General features: G+C 51.9%; 2 protein-coding genes across 8 annotated transcripts in view; one reads left to right on the plus strand and one right to left on the minus strand.

Moving 5' to 3' along the window:
* Positions 1-8,036, minus strand: part of BRSK1 (BR serine/threonine kinase 1) — a 24,783-nt gene extending 16,747 nt beyond the window's left edge. Inside the window, exons 1-7 of one of the 4 annotated variants that reach the window (XM_032612661.1) lie at positions 7,452-8,036; positions 5,876-5,970; positions 5,702-5,787; positions 3,561-3,701; positions 569-685; positions 453-486; positions 299-367 (exon numbers count right to left, since the gene is read on the minus strand). In XM_032612661.1, the coding sequence (XP_032468552.1) occupies positions 299-367; positions 453-486; positions 569-685; positions 3,561-3,701; positions 5,702-5,787; positions 5,876-5,970; positions 7,452-7,587 (678 nt within the window). In that variant the 5' untranslated portion in view covers positions 7,588-8,036. Of the gene's footprint in view, positions 1-298; positions 368-452; positions 487-568; positions 686-3,560; positions 3,702-5,697; positions 5,788-5,875; positions 5,971-6,107; positions 6,163-7,451 lie in introns of those variants that run through there. The other 3 variants (XM_032612660.1, XM_032612662.1, XM_032612665.1) reach the window with 3 other exon arrangements.
* Positions 8,037-12,220: 4,184 nt separating this feature from the next.
* Positions 12,221-26,402, plus strand: HSPBP1 (HSPA (Hsp70) binding protein 1). Of its 4 annotated transcripts, none has more exons than XM_032612869.1 (8): positions 12,221-12,509; positions 13,062-13,268; positions 15,404-15,608; positions 17,333-17,557; positions 21,401-21,556; positions 21,649-21,745; positions 22,216-22,327; positions 25,933-26,402. In XM_032612869.1, exons 2-8 carry the CDS (start codon positions 13,065-13,067, stop codon positions 26,005-26,007), a joined length of 1,074 nt encoding a protein of 357 aa, XP_032468760.1. In that variant the 5' UTR covers positions 12,221-12,509; positions 13,062-13,064; the 3' UTR covers positions 26,008-26,402. The 4 variants fall into 4 exon arrangements, with proteins under 4 accessions (XP_032468760.1, XP_032468762.1, XP_032468761.1 ...); XM_032612871.1 differs by having other exon boundaries at positions 12,222-12,265; XM_032612870.1 differs by lacking the exon at positions 12,221-12,509 and adding an exon at positions 12,514-12,649.
* The last annotated feature ends 409 nt before the right edge of the window (positions 26,403-26,811 follow it).

Here is a 26,811-nt window from a genome sequence, read left to right on the forward strand (position 1 = left end):
ATCAGGATCAGTTAGTAAACAGCCACTTTCCCAAGCGCTCCAAGTCCTCCTGGCTGCCCCATCCCTTTCCGGGGGACCCGCCTGGGCTATCTCACAGTTCTGTGACTGAACAGTTAGCTCCAGGCACAGAGAGGGGTGCCCCCAGGATTTTGCTCTGTTGGTGAATACCCCCACCTTCCTGGTACCAGTTAAATATTTGGGAAACAACCCCTGAGGTGAGGATGGAAGTAAATGTTCTGTGCTTCCACCAGGCAGGACTGTTCTAGAAACGGGGCAGGAGAGGTGAGGAGCGCCTTACCACAAGCAGGGCGAAGAGGATGACTCCACAGCTCCACATGTCTGCCCGGCGGCCATCGTACTTTTCCCCCTGGAAGGGAGAAGGACCCGCCATGACGTTCATCTCTCCCAGGCTCCCTCAGCTCCTCTCTCCCCTCCACCTGCCCCTCACTCACCTTAATCACCTCTGGGCATGCATAGTGAGGGGACCTGAGAGAGAGAGAGGTGGTATGAGCTTCTGGCCGGCTTCTGACACCCTCCCTGGGGCATAGGAGGCCGGGCCCCCACTCACCCACAGCTGGTCTCCAGGAGGCTGTCCCCCACCTGCAGGGACGCCATGCCGAAGTCCGCGATGCGAATGTTGTTTTTCTCGTCCAGAAGTAGGTTCTCAGGCTTCAGGTCTCTGTGGCTGAGACAGGACGGTGGGACTCAGGCCTCTGCCCTCTTCCCGGAAGCTAAGGCCCCATTCACTATTCTCAGAGGGGGACATGTCTGGAAACGTCTAATTAGGGACGTTTTCAAGCATGCCCCGAGGTTGGAACGAGAATATAGGAAGCCCCATGTACCCACCCACTAGCTTCACCCATTATCAATTCGGGGCAAATCTTCTCTTATCTCTATCCCTACGTATGCTCTCCTTCCCCCACTGGACGATTTTGTAAGAGACCCCACACAGCGTACCATTTTATCCACAAATATTCGAATATGTGTGAAGTGAGATATTTTGAGGTAAGCAGGCAGATGATACTGAGCTGGTTCTTAAAACATTCAAATATTCCAATACCGAATAATAAAAAAAAAATACTGCCACCCCAAGCCCATCACTGGTCCCCCCCACCCCACCCCGGGGACAAACTCCTCAGGATGGAAGGGTTAATGTCTGGGGGAGGTGGGGCGGAAGATTCTACAGTTTCTCTCGGAAGTGGTCCTTAACTGGGTCATACTTGTTAAATCTGTTGACTATCGCCCCCTGGAGGCCAGTGTTTTTAATGTCAGAATGTAGACACTTAAGGTGTTGACAAGTTAAATGGGCTGCTTTTTCATCACCAAGCTTTACTCCCAGGTCTCAGCCCCTCCACCCAGATCCCCATCCCAGAGAGGAAGGTGTGCAAACAGATGAGGCTGAAAGATGAACTGGAGGCATCTATTTTGCACCTTAATTAATCATTAAAATGTTGCATATTGAATATCTTGTTTTGAGAGCTGAAAGCAATTCAATGAGGAAAGGAATATCTTTTCATATGGACTTTTTTTTTTTTTTGCGGTACGCGGGCCTCTCACTGTTGTGGCCTCTCCCGCTGCGGAGCACAGGCTCCGGACGCGCAGGCTCAGCGGCCATGGCTCACGGGCCTAGCCGCTCCGCGGCATGTGGGATCTTCCCGGACCGGGGCACGAACCCGTGTCCCCCGCATCGGCAGGCGGACTCTCAACCACTGCGCCAACAGGGAAGTCCTTATATGGACATTTATATGCAAAAAAAAAATGACCCTCAACCTTTACCCCATACCATATACAAAAATTAATTCAAAATGGATCTCAGAAAAAAAAAATGGATCTCAGGCCTAAATGCAAGAGCTAAAACTATACAACTTCTAGAAGAAAACACAGGAGGAAACCTTTGTGACCTTGAGCTGGGAACTTTTTTTTTTTTTTTGGCTGCACCACGCAACAGGTGGGATCTTAGTTCCCTGCCAGGGATTGAACCCGTGCCCCCAGCAGTGGAAGTGTGGAGTCTTAATCACTGGACCGCCAGGGAAGTCCCTGGGCAAATATTCCTTAAATAGGAAAGCAAAAGCATGAATTGTAAAAGGAAAAAAATCAACAAACTGGAATTCATCAAAATGTAACACTTTTGCTTTTTACAGGATATTGTTATAAAAATGTAAAGCATGTCACAAACTGGGAGAAATTACTTGAAAAATATACATTTGATAAAAGATTTGTTCTTAGAATAAGTAACTCTTAGGAGTTATTCCTAGAATTATCCCTTGTCCTGGAATAAAGAACTCTTACAACTCAGGAACAGAAAGACAAATAACTCAATTAAAAATGGGCAAAGGATCTGAACAGATGTTTCTCCTAGGAAGATATACAAATGGCCGATAAGCACATGAAAAGATGTTCTACATCATTAGCCATCACGGAAATGCACATCAAAACCACAATGAGATACCACTTCACACCCACTAGGATAGGTATAATCAAAAAGTCAGATAATAACAAGTGTTGGCAAGAGATTGGAACCCTCAGAGACTGCTGGTAGGGATGTTGAATGATACAGCTGCTTTGAAAAATGGACTGGCACTTCTTTAAAAGGCTAAACATAGAGTTCTCATAATTCCCTGGCGGTCCAGTGGTTAGGATTCCGTGCTCTCACTGCTGAGGGTCTGTGTTCAATCTCTGGTTGGGGAACTAAAATCCCACAAGCCACACGGTGTGGCCAAAAAATAAAATAAAGAGTTCCCATGTGACCCAGCAATTCGAATCCTAGGTATATACCCAAGAGAATTGAAAACATAGGCACACGCCAAAACTTGTATGTGAATGTTCATATGTCCATATTATTCATAATAGCCAGAAAGAAGAAACAACCAAAATGTCCATCAACTGGTGAATGGATAAATAAAACATGGCATATCCATACAATGGAATATTACTCAGTCGTGAAAAGGAATGAGGTGTTGATACATACTACAACGTGGGTGAACCTGGAAAACATTTTGCTAAGTGAAAGAAGCCAGCCACAAAAAGACTACATATAGTATGATTCCATTGATAGGAAATGTCCAGAATAGGTAAATCTGCAGAGACAGAAAGTAGATTAGTGGGTACCTAGGGCTGGGGGTGGGGCAAGGTGACTGCTTAGTGGATACGGGGTAGTGATTTTTGGGGTGATGAAAATGTTCTAAAATTAGGTAGTAGTGGCGCACAACATTGTGGACATATTAAATGCTACTGAATTGTACGCTTTAAAGGGGTGGATTTTTATGAAGTGTGAGGTTTTTTTTGTTTTGTTTTTTGGCCGTGCCGTAGGGCTTGTGGGATCTTAGTTCCCCAACCAGAGATCGAACCCATGCCCCCTGCAGTGGAAGCGCACAGTCCTAACCAATGGACCGCCAGGGAATTCCCGATGATGTGAGAGTTACATCCCAATTTTGAAAAAGGGATAAAAGATTTATTTGGGGGCTGCAGGACTCTGGCTTCCAGTCAGCCTGCTATGTGCTCCCAAGGGCCTGCCTTCTGGGTAGCGCTCATTCCGGCCTCCCCTCAAGCTGCCCCCTCACCAGATGGAGTAGCTATGGCAGAAGTCCAGCGCCGACACGATCTGGCGGAAGAACTTCCGGGCCTCCTTGGGGGTCAGTCTCCCCTTCTTTACCAGGTAGTCGAACAGCTCACCTCCAGACACGTGCTCCAGAACCAGGTACCTGGGGGACATGGAGGAGGCAGAGGGCTGGAAGGGGCATGTGGAGGACCAAAGAGCCTGGTCTCCCTCTTCCAAAAGCATAAGACCTCAATCCCATTGGCCCCTCGAGGCAGAGAATCCCAATTCTCATGAGTCCCTGGGAGGAGGAGGCTCCAGTTCCCATTAGCCTCTGGGAAGCAGAAACTCAATTCCCATTAGCCCTAGTCAGCATGTCAGTTTCAGGGGGGTCAACACTTTGACTAGTTGTCCTCAGGAGATAAGGCAATTCCATTAGCACCTGGAGGTCAGAGATCCTAATTCTCATAGGCCCCTAGGAAATAAAGTCCTGTATTTCCATCAGCTTCTGGGAAGCCAAAGTTCTCATTCTTATTAGTTTGTGGGATGCAGATAATGGAATTTTAATCTATTTTTGGATAATGATATTTGTAGTGTGTACCAAATGAACAGTCAACATCTGTGAGCTAAAGCCTACAATTCCCATCAGCCCCTGGGAGGTAAAGACTCCAATTCCCATCAGTCCTTGAGAGAAAGAGACACTAATTCCCATCAGCCTCTGGGAAGCCAAAATTCAATTCCCATCAGCCCTGGGCAGCACAGACTCCCATGTCAACTTCAGGAGTATTAATACTTTGACTCCTAGTCGTTTCAGGAGATAAGGCAACTCCATTAGCACTTGGAGGAGACCCCCAATTCTCACAGGACTTTGGGAAGCAAAGACCCCCCACCCCAACCCCTACCTACTCCCATTACCCCCTGGGAAGCCAAGCCTCTTATTCCCATAAGCCTCTGGGGTGAAGAAACTTGAATTCTCATTAACTCTTGGCAAAAACGATTGCCTTGTGCACCAATCTAAGTCAATTTCTGTGAAGTAAAAGACTACAATTCCCTTCAGCTCCTGAGAGGTTAAAAACTCCCAACTCCCATAAGCCTCTGGGACATAGAGACTTCAATTCCCATCAGCCACCTGGATTGTAAACACTCCAAATCCCATCAGGCTCTGGGAGGCTAAACCTCTATTTCCCATCAGCCCCTGGAAAACAAAAGCTCAATTTCTGTGAGCTCTTGGAAAACTGAGGTTCCTCTGTGAAGCACAAACTCCCATGGGCCCTCCCTTCCCACAAGGATGGTGGAGTGAGAGTGATAGCTCCACGAATCAGGGACAATGGCCCCTCCCTGCCGCCACACCTGGGGAAGCCTGAGGACTACAATTCCCATGAGTACCTGGGGCTGGCCAGCCTCCTTCCTAGGGAAATCCACCCTAGCATCTGATGGGTGCTGGAGTTGGTTCATCCTGGGGACTGCCTGGTGGGGGCAGGGGGTTGTCCCCTCTCTCACTGCCCAGTCCAGCTGTCCCTTGGGTCACCAGAGTCCAGACAAAGGTCTATTGTCTAGAGTCCGGACAGCTGGACCCCACCCCCATCCTAAGGCGGGTAATCAATTTTGAGATGCAGACTTAGAACTCCCAGGAGACCATTGTTGGGGTGTCCAGTCATAGCACCCAGAGTTATGCTGGGGGATGAAGGGAGCCTCCCGTGCTCCAGAGAGGGGGTGTGGGAAGAGGCCTGGGGCTTTGCTAGGCCCCATTGCCCTAGCAAATAGGAAAGGGATCTGCCCTTAGCAAATTGGGTCTGGCTGAGGGCATCAAGATGATCCAGTATCGAGTGTTCCCTGCAGCACAGTAGGGCGAGGGACTGGGGCTGGAGAGGAAGGGGGAGGATCAGCCTGTGTCCCCCACTCGGGATGGCTCAGGCTTAGCTGTCCTGTTGCTGGGGCACAATCGGCCTGTAGCCTCAGGCCAGCTCAGTGTGGGAACAAGGAGTGTTATGAGTGTGTGTGTGTGGGGGGGTTGTCCTTGGGCAGTAAGGAAGGGACTGGGCCTTCAGTGGCCCAGCCAGGAGAGCTCAAGTTTCCCCAGGCCCCTCCACGCCTTGTTTCTGGAAATGTCCCCCCCTAGGAACTTGGGGAAGGCGCATGGGGGGCTGGGTGTCTATAAATACCTACAAATATTTCTTGTTCTCGTAGACGTCGTGGAGCTTGAGGACATGTGGGTGCTCAATGAGCTTCAGGATGGCAATCTCCCGCTCCACCTGGGGGAAAAGGAATGGAGGTCAGCCTTGCCTCCCTCCCTGCCCCCAGCCCCAAAGGGTCCCCTCTTCCCCCAGCACACAGACACACCTTCATCAGCACCGACTCGGACAGCTTCTCCCGGTTCACGATCTTGATGGCAACCTTCTGGCCCGTGATGCAGTGGACCCCGAGTTTAACCAGACCTGGGGGATCGGGATTGAAAATGTGGGGTGCGCTCCCAGGGCATTCTCCCCACCTCTGACTCCTAAGCCCCCCTTGCCACCCCGTTTCCTCTTTCTTCCCCTGCTGGCTGTTTAACAGTGGCCTGAATCACTCTCACCTGAACGCCTGGGGGCTGACAGCCGTCATTCCCACCAAACGCAATTCTCTTCCGGCTCCCTGTTGCCCAATTCTGTTCCTTCTGATTGTCCGTCCACCTACCTGCCTCCCCCTCCCTCCACAGCTCCCCTCGATTTAAGTTCCTCTCTCCACATAGTCTTGCCTCATTGAATCTCCGTAGTTTTGTCTCCTGCAATCTGCCTCCTTCAAACAAACCTCTCTCTCTCTCAACCCATCACTTCCTTGAATTCTTTGCCCTTTAATCTTCTGGAGACACCATGTCTCCCAAGGAATATAATCTTACGATTGTCCCCTTCCCAGACCATCCTCCTCCACCTCTTCTCAAACCCTGACCTCTTAATCCCCTTCTTTGACCTTCTTTTAATAGCAGCTGTAGCTGGAAGCATGCACACCCCAAGGGTATCCCCACTCCCCAAGGGTAAGCCCCAAAGCCACAGATCCAGGAGTCCAAGCCCCCAGCCCCTCTTCCCTCAGACCCCCAAGTCCAGGCCCATGGCCCCTTCCTCCCCCATAACTCAGGAATTCAGGTCAGCAACACCTTCACACTTTTTGCACTAGGATATGGAGTCTGATCCTCTCCCAGCCCTGACCCTCAGCTTCATAGACATCCTGGACCCAATCCTGAACCTCGTACCCAGAACACAGGTGTTCAGCTCCTGTCTTACAGCCACCCACCTCCCACCTGGCAGGAAAGAGGTTACAGAGGTTTAGCAACAGTGAAAGATGACCCCCCCAATCCACAGCCACTCCTGAGGGATTTGCCATTTGCATCGACCTTTCCACCTCTCCATTCCTGGTCCCCACATTGAGCCAGCATGCCGGAGAAGGGGCAGAATGCTGTAGACCTCATCGCCCTAGCTTCAGTCCCCCGTAACCCCAACAGAGGCCCTCCTAGGCCAGAGGACAGTGCAGAGAGAAGCAGCTTCCTGAGGCGCACCCCCATCCCAGCACCTCACCCCGGCCTGCGGCTGTACTGCACCAAGGACCTCAGCTCCTGGCCCAGACCCTGGCTGCAGGCCGAGGTCCCTTTCCCACCGTTGCTCGGACCCCCCCAACCTCTGTCCTCAAATGATGGGAGCCTCTGGGCCCCAGTAACTCCTCCCAGGAGTCCAGGCCCCCAGCTTCCTTCTCCCCAGGACCCCAGAGTCTGAGCCCTCACCCCCCTCCATCCTAGACACCCGGCAGTCTGGACCTCAAGTCCCTTCTCTGTGAGGGACTTAGGGGTCTGAGCGGCCAGCCCTTGCCCTTTGAATACCCATGAGTCCCGCCCTCTGCCACCTATCTCCCCTCGCCCCCGCGCCAGGTGTCCCCTCCCCTGACTCACCTGTCTGTCCTTTGCCCAGCGTCTTCTCCAGCCGATAGGGGCCCACATATTGGGCGTGCTGGGGTGGGTGTGGGTGTGCGTGCGGGAGGTGGTAGGCAGGGGAGCCCCCGCCCCCCTCCTTGCCCCCGGACGACATGTTGCCCTTGGTCCCGGCCCGACCGGCCCCCCGGCCACCCCCCTTGCGGCCGGTCGCCCCGTCCCTCCGGTGGGGGCCGGCGACCGCTCCGTCCCGGCCCCCCCGGCTGCCCCCCACCTCTCCGGGGGTCCCCAGGGGGCTGGGCTGGGCCCCCCCCAGTCGGCGGGCCGCGGAGCTGGGGGAGGGGGGGCTGGCCCGGGGGGGTCAGGCCCCGGGAGTCAGCATGGCCCGGGGGGGCTGCGCGGCCCCCCCTCCCCAGCCCGTCCCTGGCCGGCCCCCCCCTGCCTGCGCCTCCCCCCGCCGGGGGGGTCTGAGGTGCGGGCCGGCGGATGCTGCAGGCCGAGGTCCCCCCCGCCCCCCCACGCGCCCTCTCTCCTCCGCCTCCTCCTCCTCTCCGCCTCCCCCCCGCCACCTCGTCCTTTCTCTCCCGCACGCTGACATCACCATCCGGGGACTCCGGGCCCTTCCCCAAAGTTAACCCTTTCGGAGGGGGGAGGGAGGAGCGGGGGCAGGGGGCGGGCCTGGGAGCTGGAGGGATGGAGAGGAAGTGGGAGGATGCTGGGAGGGATGGAGGGATGCAGGAGAGACGATGGAGGGACGGAGATGCGGAGCAAACAGGCAGGGGCTGAGGTGGAGCCACACAAAGGGAGATGAAGTCTGACAGGAGTCAGGGAAAGAGACAGATGGCAAGGGAGATGGAGACCACCAGAAACAGGGATGGGGCAAGAGAGGAAGATGGGGGAACACGCAGGCAGCCAGAGATAGGCAGAGACAGGAGAGATGGGGGGTGGTCAGAGAGACAGGGAGATGGAGAAAAGGAGAGAAGGTGATGGGGAGAGACAGAGATGGAAAAAACCGGAGAGAGACCGAGATGAAGGGAAAGAGAGTTGGAGAGACAGGGAGTAGGGGGTGGGGGATAGAGGCAGAGAGATATGGAGAGACAGATGGGAAGAGAGATGAACAGAGAAAACAGAGCCAGAGATGGGGAGAGACCCAGAGTAATGGAGGGGAGACCACAGAGAGACAGCAGTGGAGACACAGAGAGATGGGGGAGAGAAATTAACAAAAATAGAGGGATGGGGGCAGAGAGGGGCAAGATGTAAAGGTAAGGCGCAGGGGAAGATGGCAGGGGAAGGATGGAGGGTCAGAGAACAGGAGAAAAGTGGGAGAGAGAGATGGAAAGGGACCAGGGGGGAGGAACAAAACAGAGAGACAGGTGGAGGGAGAACTGGAGAGAGACAGAGAGATGTAGAAAGAGAGACTGACAAAGAGAGATAGAGGTGGGGACCACAAAAGATGGAGGATACATACAGGTGAAGGGCTAGATGCTGGGGGGATATGGGACAGATTGGACGGGCAGAGAAAAAGGGAGATAGAAGCAGAGAGAGGGAAAGCATTTGGGGAATTGCTGATCCAAGGCACATCTCTGTTCCCCCAGACCCCCAAGCTGTCCACCCAGGCCTCCGTTCCCCACTAGCATCAGGACCCTGTATCCACCCACAGCCCAGGGTGCCGGGTTTTAGATCATCTTGGATCCATACCTCCATTTAGGATCCACGATCCTCCTACAGAGAAACTTCCAGAACCCCTTGAGGTCCCTGTGTTTTTTTTAGGCCCCTGTCTATTCTCTGTGCCCACCATTGGATCCCGTAGATCTTCATGTGGGCTCCAGTATAATCATATGTCCCACTATAGCTCATCCATGGACCTGTGCACAGCTAGATTGCCACGTGATCCGGGATTCCCCTGTATCAGACACCCAAAAGTGTTAGGCACCCATTTAATTTCCAAATCACCTATAGAGTGTACCCATGAACCTTAAGTCTCCTAGTCAACCACTTTCATTCCGTGAATCTATACTCAGTGCCAAATCTAAGCCAGATACTGTTCCCAGTGTTGAGGGTACAGCAGGGAACCAAATCAACAAAGATCCCTGTCCTATGGAGCTCTCACTGCAGTGGATGAGACCAGAGATAAACAAGATAATCAAAATATATGGTATATTGGGAAGTCCCTGGTGGTCCAGTGGTTAGGACTCCGTGCTTCCACTGCAGGGGGCACAGGTTCGATCCCTGTTAGGGGAAGTAGGATCCCACAAGCCTCACAGCCAAAAAACAAAACAAAGAAAACAAAACAAAAAAAGCACAAAATATATGGTATGTTACAGAGTCGTGATCAGTGATGAAGTGGAAACTAAAGGAGGGAATGGGGACAGGAAATGTTTGTTGAGTAATTTTCTGTATGATTTTTTTTTTTTAATTAATTTATTTATTTAGGTTGTGCTGGGTCTTAGTTGCGGCACGCGGGATCTTTGTTGCGGCATGTGGACTCTTAGTTCTGGCATGCATGCGGACTCAGTTGCAGTATGCATGCAGAATCTTGTTTCCCGACCAGGGATTGAACCTGGGCCCCCTGCATTGGGAGTGTGGAGTCTTACCCCCCAGACCAACAGGGAAGTCCCTTTATATGGTTTCCACTACTGTGCCAAGAAAGGCCTCCTCGGTGAAGGGACACTGAAGAAAAATGAGGGTCAGAGCCATGTAGATAAAGTGCCAGGAGCCTTCCAGGCAGAGGAAACAGCAGTGCAAAGGCCCTGTGGCAGGAGTGTGCCTGGTGTGTTATGGGAAGATTGAAGGAGCCAGTGTAGCTGGAGGGGAACAGTGAGAGGAAATGAGGTGAGGAAGCAGATCAAATAGGACCTTAGCTGCAGGGTGACCAGGGAATTCCCTGGTGGTTCAGTGGTTAGAACTCGGCACTTTCACTGCTGGGGACTGGGTTCGATCCCTGGTCAGGGAACTAAGATCCTGTAAGCCACGTGGCCACAAAAAAAAAAAAAGGAGGGTGACCACATGTCCTGGTTTATGTCTATTATTCTGTAATTATTAATAGGGTCCGTTTTCACTCTCAAGTGTCTTGCTGTGGATGGAAATTATATGATCATCCTTCTTACAGGTCATTGTAAAAGCTATGTCTTTTTTTTTTTTGCAGTACGCAGGCCTCTCACTGTTGTGGCCTCTCCCGCTGCAGAGCACAGGCTCTGGACGCACAGGCTCAGCGGCCATGGCTCACGGGCCCAGCTGCTCTGCGGCATGTGGGATCTTCCCGGACCGGGACACGAAGCCATGTCCCCTGCATTGGCAGGCGGACTCTCAACCACTGCGCCACCAGGGAAGCCCAAAGCTATGTCTTTTAGAGGGTACCTGAGGAATTTTCATCTAGGCTACCATTATATTAAACATATGTTCATATTTGTAATGTTATATACAGTTACATGTTATATGTACATATATATTATATGGCATTATGTATAATAATGTATGTAAACAGTATTACAGATAGATGGACTTGTACATACGTGTACATAGGTATATTAGGCTGAACAACGGGCCCCCAAAGATGTCCACATCCTAATTCTCAGAACCTGTGAATATGTCACCTACATGGCAAAATGGACTTTGCAGATGTGATTGAAATGAAAATCTTAGGTGGGGAGGTTGTCCTGGTCATTTGGGTGGGCCCTAAATGTAATCACAAGCGTTCTTATGAGGGAGAGGCATGAGGATCAGAGTCAGAGGAGGAGATGGGATACGGAAAGAAACAGTAGCCAAAATGATGCAGCCACAATCCAAAGAAAGTGGGCAGCCTCTAGATGCTGGAAAGGCCAGGAAACAGATTCTCCCCTGGAGCTCCAGAAGAACACAACCGTGCTGACACCTTGAGTTTAACTATTTTAACTCAGTGAGACCCATTCCGGGCTTCTGAACTGTAAGGTTATAAATCTGTGTTCTTTTAAGTTTTTGGTAATTTGTTAATAGCAGAGACAGGAAATGGATACAATAGGGTACCCAGGGGCCCAGACGCCTGATAGCTATCCTCCTCAGTGCTACACACACACACACACACACACACACACACACACACACACACACGGCTTATATGTTTGGTCTTCCCATCTCTGTCCAAAAGATCACCCAGCACATCCCAGACCGAGCAGTGTGCTCAATATATCTGCGACTTGTGGGCTCCACCAAAGTTGAGTACAACCTTTTCCTGGAGCGGGAGGGCCTCTTATGGAAGAGAGAACTAGGATTTCTCTAAGCCCAGCCCAAAGCAAACACCTCCAAAGACCAGGCACATTCCCGGACCTGAGCCCCAAATCTGGCGCAGGGAGGCCTCGAGCCGCCTAAACCACCTTGCCCGGGCATTTTACTTCCAAGATTCAAGAATCACCTCCTAAAAAAAAAAAAAAAATCACCTCCTTTGCACCTGGCAGGACTCAGGGATTCCACGAGGGAGACGCTAGAGGATAAGAGAGGTGCGCACAGGTGCTGCAGGTGGGGGTAACGGGCAGCCTCCTATGACGAAAGGGGAAATTGAGGCCACGAAGGCGGTGGGACAGGCCAAACTCTGCCTGGGTCAGGTATTAGTGTTGAGAACCCAGGGCTCTAGTAAAAGACGGAATCGGGGCCCAGGTGCAGGGGAAAACGCCCCGAGGATGAGGGGACCCTCGCTACAGGCAACCACGGGGTGGGGCGGGGCCAGGAAGAGGGCGGGGCTTAACGGGGAGCGGCGGGTGCACGGGCACGGGGGCGGGGTTTAGCTGGGAGAGGGCGAAAGGCCTAGAACAGGGGCGGAGCCTTAAGTGGCGGCCAGGGGCAGAGTTTAGAACTGGGACAGGGTGCGTGGGTGTGGAAGGGGTCTAGCCAAGGCGGAGCCAGACCAGGGAGCGGGGCCTGCACTAGGGCAGGGTGGAGCTTGCAACGAGGAGGAGGGGCTCATTAGGGGCGGGATCCGGGCAGGGGGCGGGGCTTACGCCAGAGCGTGAGCGCGGGGGGCGTGGCCTAGGTGAGGGGCCAGGCCGAGCGAAGTATCCCGCCAGGTGGGAAGGACTTAAGAACCGGGAGAAGTAGCCTCACGCCCAGGTACGGCCCTTAGTTGGGTGGCTGCGCGGGGAAATTCCGGGCGAGACCGTGAGTATTTCCGGTCAATATGGCGGCGCCCAGCAGAGTCAGGTGCGGGCGAGTTTGTCTTTAGTAGCGGCGGCGACACGAGGCCCGGGAAGGTGAGGTCCGCCCCGCTCAGGCTCCCCTCTTCGGAGAGGAGGGAGGAGACTTGTTGCTAAGAAGACCACAGGGAGGGCTTGTTGCTCTGAAGGCTGGGCAGTGGGGTTGCTAAGAGACGGGAAGGACTGCAGTGGAAATGGAGGAGGGGGTTGCTAGGGAGAGTAGGTGGGGCCTGTTGCTAGGGAGGAAGGAGGGACTTGTGACTTTGGGGAAGGGTCCTGTTGGTATGAGAGAAGAAAAGAGGGTTAAAGGGGGTGTGGGCAGAGTGGTTTGGGGTCATGCGGGGCCGCGGAGCTTCCCTAAAACGCCCCTTATCAGCAGACCCCCAGGAATCGACCCGCCAGGACGCCAGAGCTACCTCAGCGGGGACCATCCCCTACCCCAACACATTCTTCCCTTCTTTGCAAACAGCCCATGGCGAACCAAGGCTCCGGGAGCAGTCGTCTTCCCCTGGCGCTGCCCCCAGCCTCCCAGGGTTGCTCGTCAGGGGGCAGCGGCTCCTCCGCGGGCGGCTCCGGCAATCCCCCGCCACCGCGAAACCTCCAAGGTCTGCTGCAGATGGCCATCACGGCGGGCTCTGAAGAGCCAGACCTCCCTCCAGAACCCATGAGTGAGGAGGTAAAGGGTGGGGACCCGAGAAACTGGGGTGAGGGACGTGGGGACAGATATCTGGGGAGGGGCGGGAGTCCCGCTGTGAAGTCATAGTAGACTGTATTTGTGCTCGATAGGGTTATTGTAGACTGAAGGTCAGATCCCTGGATCCCTGCACTGTGCTGGGAGACAGTCTTATGCTAAAAAGAAAAAGCAAGGGCTCTCCAGAGCCAGACAGCCGTGGATTCAGCATCATACAGCTGTGTGACCTTGGGTATATCACGTCATGTTTCTGAGCGTCGAGTTCTTTAGTTGCAAGTTGATGTTGATGATAAGAATAACAGTGGTACTTCACAGAGTAGTTCTGAGGTTCCAGTTGAAGTAGGGCTCAACACAGAACCTGACACATAGGTCGTGCTCCTGAAGGCAGCAGGATATTCTCATTAAGAACACAGGCTCTGTGGACAGACCGCTTAGATTTGACTTAAGGCTTTGTGGATGGCTGACTATGTGACCTTGGGCAAGTCGCACTTTTCCGTGCCTCCATTTTCTCATCTGTGAAGTGGGAATAACAGTAATCCTTAACCATGGAAGGTTGTTTCGGAGATTAATAGCAATATTTGTTATACATGATGTTTAGTTGGCGATGACAATTACAGTATACAAAATATGGTGCTAATTCGGTTACATCCATGATGTCATTGAACCTCTGGGACCATGAGGTAGGCAACAGGCACAGAAAGATTAACATCTTGCCCAAATTTATCCAGGACAGTGACCACGGAGCCTGGCCAAAAACCAAAAAACCAGCGGCCAGTTTTCAGCGCTTATCTTATTTGACTTACTAGTAGCATTTGATTACTACCCCCTCCCCTTGAGTTCTTTCTTCATTTGGCATCTGGAACAAAATGCTTTTCTGCTTTTCATCCCACTCACTGGCTCTTCTTCCCCATCTCCTCTGTTGGTTCATCCTCATTCCCCAGCCTCTTAACCATGGAGCACACCAGGACTCTCTCTTCTACCCTCACTTCCTGTGTGATCTCACGTTGACGTTTTCCTCTGATGATTCTTTTAATTTTTTTAATTTTTTTATTTATTTTTTTAACGCGGTACGCGGGCCTCTCACTGCTGTGGCCTCTCCCATTGTGGAGCACAGGCTCTGGACGCGCAGGCTCAGCGGCCATGGCTCACGGGCCCAGCTACTCCGTGGCATGTGGGATCTTCCCGGACCAGGGCAAGAACCCATGTCCCCTGCATCGGCAGGCGGACTCTCAACCACTGCGCCACCAGGGAAGCCCTGATGATTCTTAAATTTATATCTCTAGGCCAGTGGTGCTCTCCTGGGGGGGCAGTTTTAACCATGGTGGGGTCGGGGGGGTGGGAGGTGGGGGCAGTGCTGTTGGCATCTGGTGGGTGGAGGCCAGGGATGCTGCTCAACACCCTACAGTGCACAGGACGACCCCCACGGCAGAACAATCCAGCTCAAAGTGTCAGCAGAGTCGAGGTTGAGAAATCCTCGAGGTTGAGATCAAGGCTGGACCTCCTCCCTGAACTTCAGGCAGCGTACTCAATATCTGGCCTTGGCTGTGCCATGGATCCCTCAAACTTAACAAGTTCAGAAATGAGCTCTAGGGCTTCCCTGGTGGCGCAGTGGTTGAGAGTCCGCCTGCTGATGCGGGAAACAGAAGTTCGTGCCCTGGTCTGGGAAGATCTCACATGCCGCGGAGCAGCCGGGCCCGTGAGCCATGGCCGCTGAGCCTGCGCGTCCGGAGCCTGTGCTCCGCAACGGGAGAGGCCACAACAGTGAGAGGCCCGCATACCGCACAAAAAAAAAAAAAAAAAAAAGAGCTCTAATCTCTACTCCTCTCACTCCACTGCTGATTCTCTTGCAGTCTTCCCCATCTCCTTCTAGTTGTTCAGGACAAAAACCTAGGTGTCCCTGACCCCTCTTTTTCCTCTCACGCCCCACAGCCAGTCTCTCCATAGATCTAGCGTCTAGAAACGTGTCTGTCAGTAGAGAAGGTGCCCGGTAGGTACGTGTTGACTGAAGGACACTCAACTCTCAGATGTTGGCTGTTATTATTAATGACTGTTATTCCTGAGTTGATTATTGATGAGGTTTGCTTCTTTCCCCCACCCTCCCGCTCCGCCTCAACCCCCAGAGGCGCCAGTGGCTGCAGGAGGCCATGTCGGCTGCCTTCCGGGGCCAGCGGGAAGAGGTGGAGCAGATGAAGAACTGCCTCCGAGTGCTGTCCCAGCCCACAACCCCCTCAGCTGGTGAGGCTGAACTGGCTGCTGACCAGCAAGAGCGCGAGGGGGCCCTGGAGCTGCTGGCCGACCTGTGCGAGAACATGGACAACGCTGCAGGTACAGCCAGGCCCGCTCCAGCCTGCCCCCAGCCTCCAGGGTCCTGTGCCTTCTGCCTTCTGGTCTCCCTTCTGTCTCTTGCCTCCTCCTCCTAAGCCCTGGGTCCTGCTGCAGCCCAGCCCTTGTCCTTTGTCTCAGGGACCACACAACCAGCCTCCTCCCAGCCTTCCAGCCTTACCTCTCCATTCCGGCTCTGACTCAGGCCCCAGGTGAGACTGCCCTGTCCCTCCATGCTTGGTCTGCTTGCCATCAGGAGCAGTGATGGTGCCAGGTTCAGTCCACCACCTCCCTGATGCTCTCTGAGACTGACCATTTCACCCTAGTCTGCTGGGAGTCCATTGCCACTCCCTAGAGTAAGAGACAGGAGGTGGTCCTGGATGGGGTAGTCAGAGAAGGCCTCCCCGAGGAGTGGCATTTGATCAGAGACCTGAAGTGAGGGCGTGAGTCATGGAATTAGCTCTGGAAAAAGCATTCCAGGTAGAGGGAATGACCAGTGCAAAGGCCCTGAGGTGGGAACCTGCCTGGCCTGTGTGGGAACAGCAGTGAAGCCAGCAGAGCAGAGTGAGTGAGGGGCGAGGTCTAGGAAGTGACGCTGGGCATAGAGGGGCTCACGGGCCAAGGCTGGTGCTGTGGGTTTTATTCTAAATGCTGAGAAGCCAATAGAAGGATGAGGGGTCACTTCCACTTGGAGGGGTGTGGTGTGGTCGTTGATGGTGTGGATTTGTCTGTTCTGGACATTTTAGGTACATGGAATAGTAGAATATGTCACCTTTTGTGACTGGATTCCTTCACTGAAGGTGATGTTTTCAAGGTTCTTCCATGTCTTAGCTGTATCAGAACTTTATTACTTTTTGTGGCTGACTGAGACGCCAGTGTGTGGATGGGCTACATGTTGTTTATTCGTTCATCAGTTGACGGGCATTTGGGTCACTTCCCCCTTTGGTTATAGTAAATAATGCTGCTGTGAACACTGGTGTACAAGCATATGTTCAAGTTTCTGCTTTCGATGCTTTTAGATATATATGTAAGAGTTGTCACAGGGTAACTCTGTATTTAACTTTTTGGAGAACCACCAAGCTCACCAATACAGAAAACAGGTGGTAGGCTATAGTTTGCGGACGTCTGGTGTGGTGTGTTCTCCCACAGGGGATGTTCTGATTGTCACAAAGACGGGGGGTCAGAACTGGCATTTAGTGGGCTGGAGCCTGGGACCCTGACCCTCCAAATGCTGACATCGTTGAGACACACTGGCCTTGGACAGACCCCCAGTTGGGTGCTTGGGGAGAGCCTGCCCTTGGGGGCAGGCTCCCCTCAGCCTCACCTGGTGTATTTGTCCAGTTGGGCTGCCGTAACAAAGCACCACAGACTGGGGACTTAAACAACAGAAGGCTCTTCTCTCACAGTTCTGGAGGCTCGAAGTCTGAGGGTTGATTTCTTCTGAGGCCCCTGTCCTTGGCTTGTATATGGGGGCCTTCTTGCTCTGTCCTCATGTGGTCATCCCTCTGTGCATGTCTGTGTCCTAATCTCTTTTTTATAAGGGCCCCGGTCATATTGGATTAGGGCCCCATCCCATGACACCGTTTCACTTTAATCACCTCTTTAAAGCCCTGTCTCCAGATAGAGACATATTTTGAGGCCTTGGGGGTTAGGGCTTCAGTGTAAATCTGTGGGGACACAGCTCAGCTCATCACACCTGGCCTGTCTGCTCCCCTCTCTCCACACAGACTTCTGCCAGCTGTCCGGCATGCACCTGCTGGTGGGCCGCTACCTGGAGGCGGGGCCTGCGGGGCTGCGGTGGCGGGCGGCGCAGCTCATCGGCACGTGCAGCCAGAACGTGGCAGCCATCCAGGAGCAGGTGCTGGGCCTTGGCGCACTGCGCAAGCTGCTGCGCCTGCTGGATCGGGACCCCTGCGATGCTGTGCGCGTCAAGGCCCTCTTTGCCATCTCCTGTGAGTGTCCCGGGGGCTGCCGGGGAGGGGCTCGGGTCCCTAGGGCTGGTGCCAGCTTCCGGATCTGCTTTGGGGCAGAGAGAGAGGGGCCTTGTGTGTTCGTTTATCCCCGGTACCTGCTGGGGCTCTGCTGGGTGCTGGGAACAGAACAGTGAGCTTGCCACACCTGCCGCTGGTCAGAGAGCCAGAGCCTCACAACACGGGACGAGGCCCAGCTTGAGTGCTTTTAGGCCCCTCAGGGCTCTCAGTCTTGGCACTGTTGACATTTGGGGCCCCGATCACTCCTTGTCATGGGCGGGGTCCTCTCGGGGGCTGCTTGAGTGTCATCACAGCTCAAGCTGGGCGGTCAGCTTCTCCCAGAGAATGCAATCCAGGATGCCAGGCAGGAGCTACAGGAACTATCAATTCAATGCCCTTTATCTTTTTTTTTTTTCCTCTTTTTTGGTACCTCTTAAAACCCACCCCTGTCTTGTGCCTCCCCGCTCCCCTTTCATCACTGGTAACCACTAGTTTGTTCTCTACATCTGTGAGTCTGCTTCTTTTTTATTATATTCAATAGTTTGTTTTATTTTATTTTTTTTTAAATATTTTATTTATTTGGTTGGTTGTGCCGGGCCTTAGTTGTGGCAGGCAGCCTTCTTAGTTGTGGCACGCGAACTCTTAGTTGCAGCATGCGTGTGGGATCTAGTTCCCCGACCAGGGATCGAACCCGGGCCCCCTGAATGGGGAGCGTGGAGTCTTAACCACTGCACCACCAGGGAAGTCCCTCAGTAGTTTGTTTTATTTTTTAGATTCCACATATAAGTGATAACATACCATATTTGTCTTTCTCTCTCTGACTTATTTCACTGAGCGTAATACCTCCAAGTCCATCCATGTTGTTGCAAATGACAAAATTTCATTTTTTTCTTACGGCTGAGGCCTTTTATTTTTATTTTTTATTTATTTATTTTTATTTTTGGCTGCGTTGGGTCTTTGTTGCTGTGCACGGGCTTTCTCTAGTTGCAGCGAGCGGGGGCTACTCTTCCTTGCGGTGCGCAGACTTCTCATTGTGGTGGCCTCTCTTGTTGCAGAGCACAGGCTCTAGGCGCTCAGGCTTCAGTAGATGTGGCTCGCAGGCTCTAGGGCGCAGGCTCAGTAGCTGTGGCGCACGGACTTAGTTGCTCCGCAGCATGCAGGATCTTCCCGGACCAGAGCTCGAACCCGTGTCTCCTGCATTGGCAGGCGGATTCTTTTTTTTTTTTTTTTTTTTTTTTTTATTTAATTTATTTTATTTATTTTTGCTGTGTTGGATCTTCGTTTCTGTGCCAGGGCTTTCTCTAGTTGTGGCAAGCGGGGGCCACTCTTCATCATGGTGCGCGGGCCTCTCACGATCGCGGCCTCTCTTGTTGTGGAGCACAGGCTCCAGACGCGCAGGCTCAGTAGTTGTGGCTCACGGGCCCAGTTGCTCCGCGGCATGTGGGATCCTCCCAGACCAGGGCTCGAACCCGTGTCCCCTGCATTAGCAGGCAGATTCTCAACCACTGCGCCACCAGGGAAGCCCCAAGGCAGGCGGATTCTTAACCACTGCGCCACCAGGGAAGCCCGAGGCCTTTTATATTTTTAAAAATTGATGTAAAATTCACATAACTGTTTTCAAGTGTACAATTCAGTGGCATCTGCCTTCTTTTTTTGGGGGGTGGGCATGGCTGCAGGGTATGCCATCGTGTGGCAGCTACCATTTGGAAAGTGCTTAGGACAGGCCAGCCCTGGTGCTACGAGCCCTTTGCTTGGTCAATCTCCTGACTGCTCCTGCGGCCCGCTGCATGGAGGCTCACAGAGGTTCACCCTCTGGCCGCAGACCAAGAGAAGGTCAGGTGGAGGAGTGTGTGAGAGCTGCAGAGGAGGTCGGTGGGGGCACCCCCAGGGAGATGCATCTCCAGGCCACTGGCATCTAGTGGGCTCAGGCCAGGGCTGCCGCTCAACACCCTCCAGTGCACAGGGCGGCCCCCACGACACAGAATGGCCTGTACCTGCATGTCAGCTGTGCCCAGTGGAGAGGCCCTGGAGTGAAGGGAAGTGGTTGCTCCTGGATCCGTCATGAAGGCAGAGCGGACGTGGAAGGTTGTCATGTCTTCCCCTCACCATCCGCCTGTCCTTTTTTTTATTTTTTAAATTGAGTAATGTTTTATCTAACCCCATATATCCAAATTATTATCATTTCGGCCCATCATTATGTGGAGTATTAATGAGATATTTTACATCTTTTTTTTTCACTCTACGTCTTTGAAACCCAGTGTACATCCTACATATAAAGCACATCTCACCTCAGGCTGTATTTTTAGCAGTCAGTGTGGAGTGTAGTTCTAGTGAGGGGACGAAGTTGTGCTTAATGGGAACATGCTGTACCACTGCTTCACTTTTTTACCCTAAACTGAAATAAATTAAACTCAAATGAGATTAACAACTCAGGTCCTCAGTGGCACTTGCCACATGTCAGGGATTTACTGGCCACGGGTTTCTGGGGGCTCCCATCTATCCTGGCCTAGACCCTGCCCAAGTCGGCGCCTCCTTGGAGGTGCACCCCTCAGGCTGGTTCTGTCATACTCGGAGGCCTTCCAGGGTGACCCCTCACGAAGTAGTCTGGCTCTCTGGGTCTTAGTTTCCTCATCAGTAAAATGGGATTCCTAGAGCACTCACCTCCTAGGGTGGTTTTGAGGATTAAAAAGAGGTAATGTTCCCATCAGTGGATGGATGGATTAAAAAACACGTGGCTTATTCATACAATGGGATACTATTCAACCATTAAAAGGAATGAAATATTGATTCATGCTGTAACCTGGACGAGCCTAGAAAACATGCTGAGTGAAAGAAGCCGACCACAGAAGACCACACAGTGTTTGATTCCATTTATATGAAATGTCCAGAAGAGGCAAATTCATAGATGTGGAAAGCGGATTAGTGGTTGCCAATTGTGGGGAGGGACTGCTAACAGGTATGGGGCTTCTTTTGGGAGTGATGAAAATATGCTGGAGTTAGATAGTTATGGTAAGCCAACCTTGTGAATATACTAAAAACCACTGAATTGTATACTTTAAAAAGGTAAATTGTACAGACTGTGGAATTATATCTCAATTAAAAATATATTTTTTTAAAGTACTCTGCTCTTTTTTAAAAAAATTAATTAATTAATTAATTAATTTAATTTTGGCTGCCTTGGGTCTTCGTTGCTGCACGCGGGCTTTCTCTAGTTGCGGCGAGCGGGGGCTACTCTTCGTTGCGGTGCGTGGGCTTCTCTTGTTGTGGAGCACGGGCTCTAGGCGCGCGGGCTTCAGTAGTTGTGGCACACAGGCTCAGTAGTTGTGTTGCGGGCTCTAGAGCGCAGGCTCAGTAGTTGTGGTGCCTGGGCTTAGTTGCTCCGTGGCATGTGGGATCTTCCTGGACCAGGGCTGGAACCCGTGTCCCCTGCGTTGGCAGACGGATTCTTAACCACTGTACCACCAGGGAAGTCCCTAAATTAAAAATACTTAAAGGTAATGCTTGTGAAGCACGGACCCATAGAAATCGATGATGATGAGGATGGTGATGATTGTGGTGTTTATGGTGGTGATGGTGAGGTGATGATGGTAATGATGATACTGGTGATGATGGTGGTGATGGTAGTGGTGATGATGGTGATGATGATGATACTGGTGATGGTGGTGGTCATGGTGTTGATGGTGGTGATGGTAGTGGTGATGATGATATTGGTGGTGATGATGGTGGGTGATGACAGTAATGATGGTGGTGATGGTGAGATAATGGGGACGATGATGGTGGCAGTGGTGACTGTCACCTCAAGGCCCCGCCTAACCCCCTCCCCAGGCCTGGTCCGGGAGCAGGAGGCTGGGCTGCTGCAGTTCCTCCGCCTGGACGGCTTCTCTGTGTTGATGCGGGCCATGCAGCAGCAGGTGCAAAAGCTCAAGGTCAAGTCGGCGTTCCTGCTGCAGAACCTGCTGGTGGGCCACCCTGAACACAAAGGTGGGGTGGCCAGGGCAGGGAGCTGGGATGGTTCCTGGCGGGGAGCGCACGGGGGAAGGGACTGCCCCTCTGACCCCGTGGCCCTTCCGCAGGGACCCTGTGCTCCATGGGCATGGTCCAGCAGCTGGTGGCCCTCGTCCGAACAGAACACAGTCCCTTCCATGAGCACGTGCTTGGAGCCCTGTGCAGGTGCGCTGGGGCCCAAAAGGACCGCCCCCCTCCGTGGGGGCTAAAGGGTTTAGGGTCAGAGGGGAGCAGGAACCACGGCGCTGGCCCTCCCTGAGCCTCAGTTTCCTCACCTTGGGGGCTGCCGCAGCAGCCTGGGGAGGAGGGGGAGAGTCTTTCTTACACTCATACTCCCCCATCCCCCGCACAAAGTACAAGCAGATTAGAGTCTTAAAACACGATGGAATGGAGCAGCTGGACAAGCAGGCAGCAGCTCTCACGTGTGGAGTCGGCTCCAGGCCGGGCACTGTGCTGAGTGCCCTGTTTTGTACAAGTCTCATCGAAGTCCCTGGGCTGGGGTGGGGACAGGAGTCAAGTCCACGTTGCAGGTGGGGAAACTGAGGCCCAGTGTGGGGGAGCAGCTTGCCGAGGCTCCCGTGGTTCAGGGTGCTGTGCAGAGCGAGGTCCCAAGGGCTGCTCTCCTGTCCCCGCAGCTTGGTGACGGACTTCCCCCAGGGTGTGCGGGAGTGCCGGGAGCCCGAGCTGGGCCTGGAGGAGCTTCTGCGGCACCGGTGCCAGCTGCTGCAGCAGCACGAGGAGTACCAGGTACTGCTGATGGGAGGGGCGGGGGCGCTGGCCCAGGGGACCCGGCCGTTTTGTGGGAGGGGCCAGCCTGGTGCCTGCCTTCTGGGTCTCTTCTCCCACGGTTTTGTTTACATCCTCTTTACAATTCATGTGTTTCTCTAGTCATCATTCAGCAAACATTTATTGCCCCCCTGCCATGTGACTCGTGCTGTGTTAACACCAGGGGGATTGCAAGGAGAACCAGAAGCTCGGGGTTTTGAGAGTTAAAGAGTTAACAAATTCATTTAATTTTTTTTTTTTTTTGGCCATGACTCACAGCTTGCGGGATCTTAGTTCCCCAAGTGGGGATAGAACCTGTAACCCCTGCAGTGGAAGCATTGAGTCCTAACCACTGGACCGCCAGGGAATTCCCCCAAACTCATCTAATTATTATCCAAATTATTTAATATTGTTGTTTACATCATATCATTCAAATATTTAAGTATTTTTAGATTGATAAATAAGTAAATGATAAATAGCAACAAATTAAATATTTGATTAAATAGGTAAGTAACTAATATGTGATAAATAACAACTCATTAGCTATTTAATTAGATAAAGGGTAACAAGTGATAACAAGCAATAAATAACTCACTAAATAGTTAAATATATAAGTAACAAATAAGTGATAACAACTCATTAGATATTAATTATATAGATATTGAGTAACAAGTGATAAGTAACAACTCAGGTATTTAAATAGATAAGTAACAAATAAGTGATAAAGAACAACTAATTACATATTCAGCAGTTATTTAATTATTTAAAGGATTAAGTGATTTAGTTAACTTTACTTAAGTAATTTATCCAACCGTTATAGTACCGCCCAGACGCTGGTGCTTCAGCAAAGCTGGACACAGCAAACGTGCCAGCTTCTTGGGACTTCCATTGTGCTGAGATCATTCCTCTGTGGACACCATCAGGTGTTTGCAGAAGGGTGCTGGGCACTGGGTGTGAGGAGCGGGGGTGACTGGGAGAGGCACAGTGCCCGCCCCCAGGGGCTCGCCCCCTGACCTCAACACGAGAACCCGTGGAGATTTGTGCCCATGGGGGGCAGGGGAAGCCCCGGCCCTCGTCCGGCCTGTGGTTTTAGCCATCCTTGCTTGATGCATCCATGTGTTTGTTCCCTGAGCCTCTGGTGTGCCAGATCCTGGTACCAGACCATGAGACCAACCTGGTGAGGGAAGCCTCTTGTGAACCGGCCAACATGCCTTTTTTTTTGTTTTCAAAACAAATTTTAACAGCTTTATTGAGGTATAATTTACCTATATTGAAAGTGTGCAATGTGAGAAGTTTTACATATGTATACATCTGTGGAAACCTTCATTTTTCCATCAGGGGCAGGTCACCCATGTGCCAGGTCCCAACCTGAGCACTGGAGATTTGGGGCAAAGGGATACAGCCTTGGTTCTCGTGGGGCTCATGGGGTAACAGATAAAAATGTAGACAAACGCACACACAAATACGTATTTACAGATACATATCTATCTATCTATCTATACACACGCGTGTAATACGTATCTATATAATTTAACATATACTGTTGTGTATAATATGACATGAGGAAGTCAGAACTACAGTGAGGAAAAATTAAACCAGTGAGGGGTTAGAGAATGGTGGGATGTGATATTTTAGGTAAGGTGGTACATTTGTTTCCTAGAGCTGCTGTAACAGAGTACACTGGGTGGCTTAACACAGAAATGTATTGTTTCACAGTTCTGGGGAACAGAAGTCTGAAGTCAAGGTGTCAGCCAGACCGTGCTCCCTCTGAAGGTTCTAGGGAAGAATCTTTCCTTGCCTTTTCCAGCTTCTAGTAGTTGCTGGCAGTCCTTGACGTTCCTTGGCTTATGGATACATCCGTCACTCCGATTTCTGCCTCTGTTTTCACATGGCCTTCTTTCTCCCCATGTGTCTGTCTTAGAACTCTTTCCAGATATGTAAATAGAGGTGTGCTTTAATTTCAGTGTAATTCAATATTATAATTGCATAGTATTCTCTGAAGTGATTACATCATGATTTAGCCAGTCCTCTTTTGTAGGTACTTTTGTGGGCCGTGTGTAGAGTTAAATTAAATTACATTGGTGCTCTTTGAATAGGCCCCATAGTCATGTGGTTCAAAATTCAAGATGCATGAGAGGATAAACAGTGAAAAGTCTCCCTCCTACCCCTATTCCTATCCACCCAGTTCTTCCTGTGGCCTTCCTAAGATAGTCTGTGCACATACAAGGAAATGTACATATCAATTCTTTTCCTCTTCCTCTCTTCATTTTGTGTAAATTCAGCCTATTCTGACCACTATTCTGCTCTTGCCATATTCCCTTTCATAACATATCCACGAGTGTGTTTCCTGTCGGTGCCTATGGCTCTATCCTCTTGGAGTTTGTTTCCACTCTTTCACTACTATCAACTTTAGGAGTAACTTTAGGAGTATGTCTATAGAACAATTTCTAGAAAGGGAAAGGCTGGGTTAAGGTAGGTTAAAGATGAAGTTACAGGGTTTAAGCGCCACGTCCTTAGCTGTTGCCAAGTTGTTCTCCATAGAAGTTGAACCATTCGACACTGCAGCCATGAGGGTACTCAACTTTCCCACATCCTGGCCAGGATAGGGTGCCTCAAGACATTTGACCTTTCTTCAAGCTTTTCCTCAAGCCATTTGACCTTTCTTCAAGCTTATTGGTGAAAAGCAGTATTCCAGTCCAGTTTATGTTTGCATTTCTCCTGTGAGTGAAGTTGGGCATCTTTTTCCTTTTTTTGTGAACTACTCATTCATATCCTTTGCCCATTTATCTAATGGATGGTGGTTTTGCAACTGATTCATTAAAGCTTTATTTTTTTAAAAAATTTTGATTGATTGATTGATTGATTGCTGCATTGGGTCTTCGTTGCTGCCTGCAGGCTTTCTCTAGTTGTGGCGAGTGGGGGCTACTCTTCGTTGCAGTGCGCGGGCTCCTCATTGCGGTGGCTTCTCTTGTTGCAGAGCACCGGCTCTAGGCGTGCAGGCTTCAGTAGCTGTGGCACGCAGGCTTCAGTAGTTGTGGCTCACGGGCTCTAGAGCGCAGTCTCAGTAGTTGTGGCACACGGGCTTAGTTGCTCCATGGTATGTGGGATCTTCCCGGACCAGGGCTCGAACCCGTGTCCCCTGCGTTGGCAGGCAGATTCTTAACCACTGTGTCACCAGGGAAGCCCCCATTAAAGCTCTTGAAGTATTAAGTATGTTAGACGTTTGTGATGAGTTGCAAATATTTTTCACCTCAAATTGTTGTTTTTCTTTCACTTTTGTTTCTGGCATCTTTCTGCTATGCAGATACCTTTTATGTTTATGTGGTCCAATCTATCAGTGCTTCTTTCTTGGTCTCTGGAGTATGTATCCATGGAAGGGATTTTAAGTAGGGATTAATCAAGGTTGGTCATTTCTGGGAGTTAGGACAAGCTGGAGGGGGCTGATGTGAGGACAGACCAGTGGGGTGAGACAGGAAGCTTCTGGGGTGGTGGGTGGGAGGGAAGAGGAGCCGTTTCTGCGGGCAAAGCTGGTGAAGGCAGGGGGTGGCCTCTGCACTCAGGGCTCCCAATCTCACACCCCAATCCAGGAGGAGCTGGAGTTCTGCGAAAAGTTGCTACAGACCTGTTTCTCCACCCCGACGGACGACAGCATGGATCGGTGAAACCCGGTGGCTTCTCTCCCTCTCTTTGTGGGAACCCCAGGCCTCCTGACTCCCCCTCACCCACGAGGCCCTCTCCCAAAGGAGAGCAGGGCCTTGATGGTGCCGGGGCGTGTCAGCCCGTCTCTTCTCAGCCCTCAGGAGGGGCGCTGAAAAAGGCACTGGCTCCTTGGACCCCACCTCTCGTGCACTCTCACTCCATTCCCCCTTCTCGTGTCCACACTGGTCTTCCAGTAAAGGTGTTTCTCCTCCACCACCTCCTTCACTGCCACCTTTGTCACCTCCCCTGGAGAGTGCCTTGGTTGGGGAGGAGGGGCACGATCTTAGGGGACGTGGGGAGCCATGGAGGGAACAACAGCGGGCGGAACCTGGGAATAATAAAAGTGTTGCTATCTAAAGTCCAGAGCCATTGTCTCCTTTCATCCTCCTGGCCTCTCTGGAGAAGGAATGTGTGGGATAGTCCTCTTGGGCCCCCACCGTCTCTGCAACTACTCTTCTGTTTGAGGACTCTCAACGTTATACACCCGTGCTGCTGAGCCTAAGGCGGAAGCCAAGTTCTTTCCCGGCAGGACGTGCTGGGGGGGGGGGGGCGGAAATCACGTGGCTTCAGCTCTGCCAATCAGGGCTCGCCGTGCACCCGCTCGCGAGCCGCGGCCGGAGAACCGGGAGCACGTTGCGGAGGTCCCGCTGTACTGCCCGCGCCGGGGCTAGTGGTCACTCTGGGTACCTGGGGCAGGCCGTGGTTGGGCGTGGGCTTTGTCCCGACAGGAAAGCGCTAAGCCTTTTCTCCAGCCTTCTCCAAGATAG

This window comes from Phocoena sinus, chromosome 19, assembly GCF_008692025.1.
Source record: "Phocoena sinus isolate mPhoSin1 chromosome 19, mPhoSin1.pri, whole genome shotgun sequence".
Classification (NCBI taxonomy): domain Eukaryota; kingdom Metazoa; phylum Chordata; class Mammalia; order Artiodactyla; family Phocoenidae; genus Phocoena; species Phocoena sinus.